General features: G+C 37.1%; 1 protein-coding gene across 1 annotated transcript; it reads right to left on the bottom strand.

Annotated features, from left to right (window-relative positions):
• Positions 1-453: 453 nt before the first annotated feature.
• LOC128533334 (olfactory receptor 142-like) lies at positions 454-7,663 on the bottom strand. Its single transcript, XM_053507573.1, has 3 exons — positions 6,734-7,663; positions 1,341-1,373; positions 454-552 (listed from the first exon to the last, which is right to left on the bottom strand). Exons 1-3 carry the CDS (start codon positions 7,658-7,660, stop codon positions 454-456), a joined length of 1,059 nt encoding a protein of 352 aa, XP_053363548.1. The 5' UTR covers positions 7,661-7,663.
• Between the last annotated feature and the right edge of the window lie 718 nt (positions 7,664-8,381).

Genomic DNA, 8,381 nt, shown 5'->3' with positions numbered 1-8,381 from the left:
TACAAAAATATGGGATAAATAAGGCTTGCTCAAGGCTGTCGTCAAAAAAGGGGAGAGAGCGACGTTGTGGCTCCATCTCCTGGCCACCCGACAGAAATCTGTCATCTAATTTTGAGCGTTTGGGGAAGGCTTGCTCCTGTGGCAAATCAATGTGCAGCCGCTCGACTGCACGCGTTATGACTTCAAGCAGCTCCTCATACTCTCTATCTTCCTTAGAGGAGCGTTCTAAGGTAGCTACTTCCATTTCCACAGGAGCAAGCCTCTTTTACACACTCACAAGAAGCACCAGAGTGCGCTTGTGAAGTGGAAGTAGAGACTTCGCGATCGGAAGAGAGGGCGAGAAAAAAGAAGGGGTGACTCTGTCTCTCGCGCCTCGACCAGATCGGCTTGTGATCCCAGGATGCAGTGCAGCTCGTGGCTCTCTAAAGAACGCGAGGCGCGCGCGAAGCACCTTCATGGGAAGAAGATCACAGTGTTCACAGCCTCCCTCAAGCCCTTGGAGAGCGTGACTTTCCCCCAAACACTCAAAGCAAAAAGTGTGGAGATCGCCCTCTGCGAGAAAATTCTTACACGGAGGGACACATCTAGTTTTAAACTCCCCCATTATATCGGTGAGTTAACACTTTTCTTTGCTTTTTAATTTTTTATTTGCTTTGTTTGTGACACACGCTCACAATGCGGTCATGAAGACAAAAGATCTGAGGAATGTTTTCCGGTTTACTCCTATTTATAACCTGCAGGTGCGTCTCATCAGACGACGTCACCTGACCGAGGTTATATAGGCCAAAATTTGGCGTGTTTGATACACACATGCTTCACAACCGGCAACACGAAAAGATGTTCCCATAGCGTTTTCATGCAGCATCGAGTGTAGTCTTTGAAAGGGAACACTGCTGGGTATGTTGTCACTCTGGGGGATTCTTAGAAGTCAAGATGGAAGAAACACTTGAACAAGGTAGTAGATGTATAGAACTCTGAGATCAAACTGTGCACGAAGCTACAGGATTTTCTTAGTTTCTCCTCATCTTTGGTCGTGAGCCAACACTACCTGTGGTTGTGAGAGAGAGGGGACAAAAGAAACCAGTCAACAACTGGCTATGCAAAAAAGTGGAAGGAAGTTACGCAAGAAGCTTGTGCTATTGCCATTTAAAATCTAAGGAAGTGTGCAAAAGGAGGGCAGACGAATTACAACCGACTGACATTCTGCTCTAGAGCCAGGTGACCATGTCTTGGTGAGAAATTGCATAGTTACTGGGAGGACGTAATTCATGTGGTCAAAGAACGAAAAAGTGCTGAAAGCCCCGTGTATGTGGTAGAGCCATTGCAAGGAACGACCTTACCTGGTTGAAAATCCAGATGTTCATGAACTCAAGCTGAAAGAGAAAAGCAATAGAAGTAAAGCAAAACAGACAGGCAGAAAAAATTATCACAGTCATGGTACCCATCTGACAGATCTATTTCTTTGTCACTGGAACACAGTAATTGTCTGTGTTCCAGTGACAAAGAATCTCACTTGTAGACATAAGTGAAATGGGCTAATGCACCCTCAATGTCGAGGCAGAGGAGTTCCGCCCAAGAATAGAAACATCTAGAAAAGTGACTCTCTAGAAAGGAGTTCAAGTTCAAGTAGGCTTTATTGTCACTTCAACCATATTCAGTTAGTACACAGTAAAACGAAACAACATTCCTCCAGGACCAAGGTGCTTCATGCAACATAAATTTACAACATAAATTTACAGAAAAACTGAAACTAACTAACTAAGAGGCCTAGTTGGACAAGGGTTAGACAGCCTCTGTGTGTCTACACCTATGAACAGTTAGGCAAGCCAACGTTTCAGCAGTTGAAAATCTGCCCGGTCTGAGTGGAGCAGTCCCCAGGAACCATGACCTCTTTACCTGTTCAACATACATGCATACTTCCTACTTCCTCATTATTAGAAGTTAAAAAGATAAATCGCAGACACACAAATTCATAAATAACATAGTTCATAAATTGAGGTTCATAATTTGTAGTTAATTCTGTTTAATATGTGACAAATTACTGTTTAGGCAAGGAGTTACAAAGTATTGTGCAGTTATTCCATCTAAGTACAGAAAGGTGCTACTATTTGAGCACATTGGAGAAAGGCAGTAGTGTGGTATACAAACAGTAATGGCAAGAACGACTAAGCCTATAGCTTTAAACTATGAAGGCATATGAGAAGGGGTGTAAATGGTATTTTCCTTGTCGCTATGTGAAGATCTGGGGAGCCTACCATTACTTCTATGGACAAACTATGTACTCTTAATACTAATGGACTATGGACTCTTAGTCTTGTATTGATGCTATGAGATACTTGTGTGAAAGATAAGGAGTATGAAGAGATAGTATAGCCCAATCACCCTATAATGTAAAATTGGTAACTCACTTTTATAAAGTTTTGATTGTTGACATTGTTAAATATGGAAAAAAGAGAAATGTTTAGTAACATTATTTTGTAATTTTTTTTTTTTTTTAATTTTAGTGGGAGAGAGTGTTGCATGCTAGAAATATACTATGATTGACATTTCTGACCAGGTGTGGATTTGAGTTCTATTAGGGGAATATATTAAAATCCCATTCTGATTAATTCTGTAATATTATATTGACTAATTTTGCTACCAAGAGGTCTAGGGTGAACGGAAGAATAATGTCATCAGCAAACGTCCGTGATGAAAAAGAAAAACGAGAAGAGAAGAAGCGCGGATGAAAACTGTGAATGGCATGTAGTGAAATTCTTGTGTGTAAATCTAAACTCTACCTCCAAACTGGGGCCATGTCCACACACAGCCGGGTATTTTTAAAAACTGAGATTTTTCTCTGCGGTTTTCGCCTTTCGTCCACACGCAAAAGCAGTTTTGATCATTGAAAACGGAGCTTTTGGAAAACTCTATCCAAAGTAAAGATTTTCAAATTGGCCATTTTCAGTGGTGGTGTGTGGACAAGCGAAACGGAGGATTTTGACTTGTTGTAACGTCACCTTGTGCCGACGATGTAATTGTCTGTGTGCTTGATTTGACATCAGCTTTGTTTATGAGGATTTTTTGTGCAATGGTGGATGTATGTATAGTAAACTAGGGACTGTGTTAACATTGCGCACTGGACTTTTTACATGTGTGTACATACACACATAGCACTTACACATTAATTAATGAACAGAGGTGCCTGAATATGCTATAAAGCTCACTGCTGCTACATACTGTACAAAACTCAGAAAACCCAGCAGACAGCTACAGTGGTTTCGGGCAAGACCTGTCAGACTTCTACAAAGTGCAACAGGTAATGACGTTTTGTCTAGGCTTCTGATTGGCCCCCTGTTTGGCCCCCTGTTGATTAAGGGAGCTCCTAACAGCATTAAACACTGTGTATTAAGTTTTCCGTATTTTAAACACAGTGTATAACATAAATCGTGTGAACAAAATAATTTTTAAAAACAAAGAAGAAAAATCTCCGTTGGCCTGGGTCTAATAAATTTGTAAAAGAAAGGAGAAACAGACGACGTTTTTTTTCAACTGTCCAGGAGTGCAACATATTAATTTATATTTTAAATGGTTTTATTCAGTCTGTGTCAGAAAGAGGTATGTAGGGCACATTAAGTGATGTTAAACTATATTTTGACAAGTTTAGGTCAAAGGTCATCATCAATCATAATTATGCAAGCAGGTTTAGGTCAAAAGTCATCATTTATCATATATATGCTAACAAAGAATTTATAAATATGCTGACAAGTCTAGGTCAAAAGTCATCAATCATCATAATTATGTTGACATTTTTCCAAACAGGATGTATGATTAAAACTTTGTATTGATGTTAAACGATTCTATGCATCCCTGGTTAGTACAGATACACACCACACATTCACCCCCCAAACTCACCCACCCATACACACCCACCCCCCACACTCACACAACTTTTCAGGTTATCTGGACCTGGTCACATCCACTGGAGCAGCGCTGCTGGGACCATATCTTTTAATTAGTGTCTTTAAAGAAAGTTTTGTAAATGGTGTAAAGACTTTGACTACATTGTTCAAATGAGTTTCTTTTCATCAGAGACCTACAGTACATCTCACAAACAGATATACCGCATCAAAGATACGAGGACCAGGTTTCACTGCATTTTTCTGCTCCTACTATCAATTACTACGCATATGATGATAAAGAGAATTGTAAAGTAAGGTAAAACTACTCTGTTTAGTTTCAATCTCCAAGTAAACAATCTCCCCCATAACGTTGTATAAATGAAACTGTCAACATAATTTAAGGTAAACCTTCTGAGCATCAGCAAACAATATGGCTCAGGAATTCAGACCATTATTTTTACAACCCAGTTGTTACCATGGACAAGGATGTGAATTCTAGTTCAAAAGATGAGAAAAACATGGGTGAATCACTAGGAAAAAGAAATTTGACCTATTGGTCTAACAGCGATGAAACTGACGGATGCATATCCAACACCACTTTAGCATCATACGCAGTTTGACGGGGGAGCTGTTGGACAGAATTATTGAGCATGCATGTTTGTTTGTGATGTACGACTACTATCTGCACATAAACCTTCAGATTGATGAAAAACTTGTTTAAACTGTGGTTAAAATACACTTTATGAGATGAGGCTAACATCAAAACTTTGCTGAGCAAGGTCAATGAAAAAAACAAAAGAAATTAGTGGAGCACAAGTCTATGAAGACATCGTGAACTACTGGACCATTCACTTATCTTTGGAGCCCCCTGACAGCCACATACATGGGAAACTTCAAAACATGCTACATCATGTCTGCCTTCAAGAAAGATCTAAAGACTAAATTTACTTAACTCTCCAACAAATTGTTGAACTAAGAGGGGGCGACCCTAGTATTTTTTTAATCTTACAGTTTTGTTATTAAATAAGCACTAATTTTTAGCAAGGTATGAAGCTTTGTTTTGTTCTCATCCAGTAGTTCTCCTCCAGAGAGGGGAATCACTGCGTTGTTGATTGGTTGGTGCGCTGAGATTGAAATGATGTCTGACAAAAAGTTTCATTCTGGCACAAAGTATCGTTAAGAGACTTTGAAGAGCGGATGACACCAGCAGAGGCAGCATAGTGCCCACAAGGGAGGAAGCCCGAGATGCTTGGAAAAGGTTGTTAAAGGTTATTGGCTATTCTGCATGGGCTTGCTGGTTACTTTAGGGTTTTGACACTTTAAAGTTAGATTACACCTTAACGTTATGCAGAATAATTAAACATTACACACAGACATAAAACACACTAAGTGAATGCATGTATATAGGTTTTTCCCTACTGGCACACTTTAAAGATGGTTTAAAATAGTGTCTGTTTTTAAAGCTCATTTTATAAAAGGTGGATGACCCAGAGACTTTTCCTCTGGTAATTTACTGGCTGCATTATTAAAACTTGACAATACTCTTGGGCACTCCATTATTTGGGTACATTTATTTGCTGTCAGGAGTTTTATCTCTTTGTAATGATGCTAATGCAGATTTTAAAAGTTCTTGAAGTGGTTAAAACTAGTGGAACATGATGAATGTGACCATTAAAATTTTTTAGAATGAGATGTCCCATTTGCTTCTGTACCTCCCCAAGCCTCTTCCTACCACAGAATCAGTTAGATATTTAAGCAAGGGAATTAATTACATAAGTAACAATAGAACTGTATGTAGCAAAGTTAGATATTAAGAATCTTTTTTAGGGCTTTCTTAGTAATCATTTGTTAAATGGAAAAAAAAGTTGCGGTGCAAATTTCTTTCTTTAGTTTAAGGCCCTACAACCATGCCATGATGTTAACATAAGTGTTTGTGAGATGCAGGCCCCCTTTTCTCTTATTCCCCATTTTTCTATGAACAAGGTTTTCACTTCTCCACTATTTAAAGGAGTGAGGGAGAATTTACCCAATCGAAAGTAATTCACTGCAGTTCTAATTTGGATTTAAGCGTTAGCCTTTTTTTAAATGTATTTGGTCTTCCTTATCAACTTCAGAGGGTAAGAAAGGAAAGATGAGTGATGACTGCCCAGGACAAAATTCACTAATTTTATTTTTCATATCCATATGCCTACTAGGCAGAATATAGGTAAGGTTCAGTTTGGTAACAAACTCCCTGAGCCCCTCAGACTCCACTATTGTAAATTGGTGCAAATATTTTACAACCATGTTCACCAGGACCTCATTTAATGCTCTGAGTGATGCTGGAGATGTTGCTCCTAGTCCATACTTACTTTGGTCTCCCTGTCAGAATATCCAAAATCCAGTTATATAAAGGGGTGATCAAGCCAAACCGTCTCAGCTTTCCAGTCAAGTGTTGAGTAATAAGTGTGTTAAGTACTATATTAAATTTTCAAACATACATCTTGTAGTATAGAACTGTATGTCCTTTTAAATTCCTTCTCTTCAAACAATGGATGGTTTCAGTGTGAAAATGAAATGGGGTTGCTCTACCACTTATTTTGGAGGTGACTATATATTATGTAAAAAAAAAAAAATAGCAAAACTGTTGCTAAAATGAATATCAAAAACATTTAAATTTCAGGTCCAGTCACCATCCATTTATCTATGCATCCATGTTTGAATGCAATGTTTAATAGATGTACTTCATTATTGCAAAATAAAAGAACTCTTAAGCAAATTGGTAAAAAGAAACAATATTAAGATTTTTTCCTGCAGAAAAGCATTTAATTAAGTACAAAATGTACTTCTAGTGTTTATTAACTTTGGCATACATGTGTCTTACTTTTCCAAAGCAGTTTCTTAATTCTATTCAAAATTTCCTTTAGTTTCAGTCCATATATAATTGGATTTAACAGAGGAGGAATAACAACATTTTCCATTGACATGATCATAGTGAACACATGAGGCATGTTTTCTTCTAATCTAGTATTTATAATTTCAAAACACCCTGTAATAGAGAAACTGATGAAAATTAAAAGATGTGGTAAGCAGGTTTGTAGAGCTTTTCTTCTGAAATCGTTTGAATTAATTAAACAGACTGAAAGTATTTTGCTATATGAGAAAAACACAAAAAATAGTGAAGGAAACACAACAATGCTTACAATAAAAAGCCCATATATAGTACTTACTAAAAAGTCTGTACAGCCCAGTTTAATCATTGAACTGGTATCACAAACTATTCTATTTAGGCTAAATTTACACAGCTTACGTTGATATGTTAATATTGCACTAATGCCTATTCCACAACAAGGAGCAACCCAACAACAACATAAGAGTTTTTTAACAGTGGACATTTTTACAAGTGTTCTATATTGTAATGGTTTACAGATGGATACATATCTGTCATAGGCCATAGCTGATAACAGTGTAAACTCTGAAGCAGAATATGTATAAATGCAAAAAGATTGAAATATGCAGGATTCAAAAGAAACAATATGAATTTCAGACAGTAAATCAGTAAGCAGTTTGGGATAAAGAGCAGTTGCTCCAAAGAGAGCATTACAAAGTAAAGCAGCAACAAAAATGTACATGGGCTCATGGAGACTTTTGTTTGTAAATATAATAAAAATGACCAGACCATTACAACTTATGATCAACAGGTAAAGTGTGAGAACAATTACAAAATAAACATATCTATATTTCTCTAACTCCACATAACCATCCAGGGATAAATATATGACACCAGAAGAATAATTCATTTGTTTCTCTTTACAGTAATTCAACGTCTAAAATAATCTGCATATGATTATAATAATGTCAATAACACAGGCACAATTACAAATATTTAGGTATTTAATCTAGCAGACATGCTTGGTGAGTAAACATTAGAAATGTGGTTAGGAAAGAAGGCTTATTATACCTTTTCAGGCCATGGGCCATGTGGGACAATGTTCACACATATGATGTTATACACAACTGTATGCATTTTGACATGCCTATTAAACAGTTAAATCATAAGCATACATATTATTATACAATAAAAGTATTATAAGTAGATTAAATTAGAAATAAAAAGACATTGCTCTTTGGCTTTCTACATTTGCCCCTGATTATTTTACTTTGTTTGAGGCATGATAATGAGTTTGTTTCTTAATTGGGGCAGAGGAAAGTAAAAGGCTTGTGAGTATGTATGTCGTTACTTGGAGGGCAATAAATAAGAAGATGCCAATGGGCAGCTTTTGCAGACATTTTTTTGGATTTTATATATATGTTGTGGAGGGGTTAAGGCAGTTTCTTTCTTTTAAAATAATTTCATTAGCTTTGGAACAATAAAGCATTTACAAAGAACAGATGATGCTGGTGTACATAAAAATGCATATGCATATAAGTCCAAACAAGTGATTTGTGTTTTGCTAAATTCTGTAGCGTGTCATATGCTCAGGGTATGTTTGGTTAGTAAAATGATTTAATTACTTGTAA

The sequence above is a fragment of the Clarias gariepinus genome, chromosome 11 (assembly GCF_024256425.1).
Source record: "Clarias gariepinus isolate MV-2021 ecotype Netherlands chromosome 11, CGAR_prim_01v2, whole genome shotgun sequence".
Taxonomy (NCBI): Eukaryota; Metazoa; Chordata; class Actinopteri; order Siluriformes; family Clariidae; genus Clarias; species Clarias gariepinus.
This window is presented reverse-complemented; position numbering and strand designations above follow the sequence as displayed.

Excerpts from the sequence above, each read along its gene's own strand:
- LOC128533334 (XM_053507573.1), bottom strand. The coding sequence starts at position 7,660 with ATGAATTATTCTTCTGGTGTCATATATTTATCCCTGGATGGTTATGTG. Across the intron at positions 1,374-6,733 it reads TTTGGAAAAGTAAGACACAT|CTTGAGTTCATGAACATCTG; the intron begins GTATGCCAAAGT and ends TTTCTCTTTCAG. Across the intron at positions 553-1,340 it reads ACATCTGGATTTTCAACCAG|AGGGCGATCTCCACACTTTT; the intron begins GTAAGGTCGTTC and ends ATTTTCTCGCAG.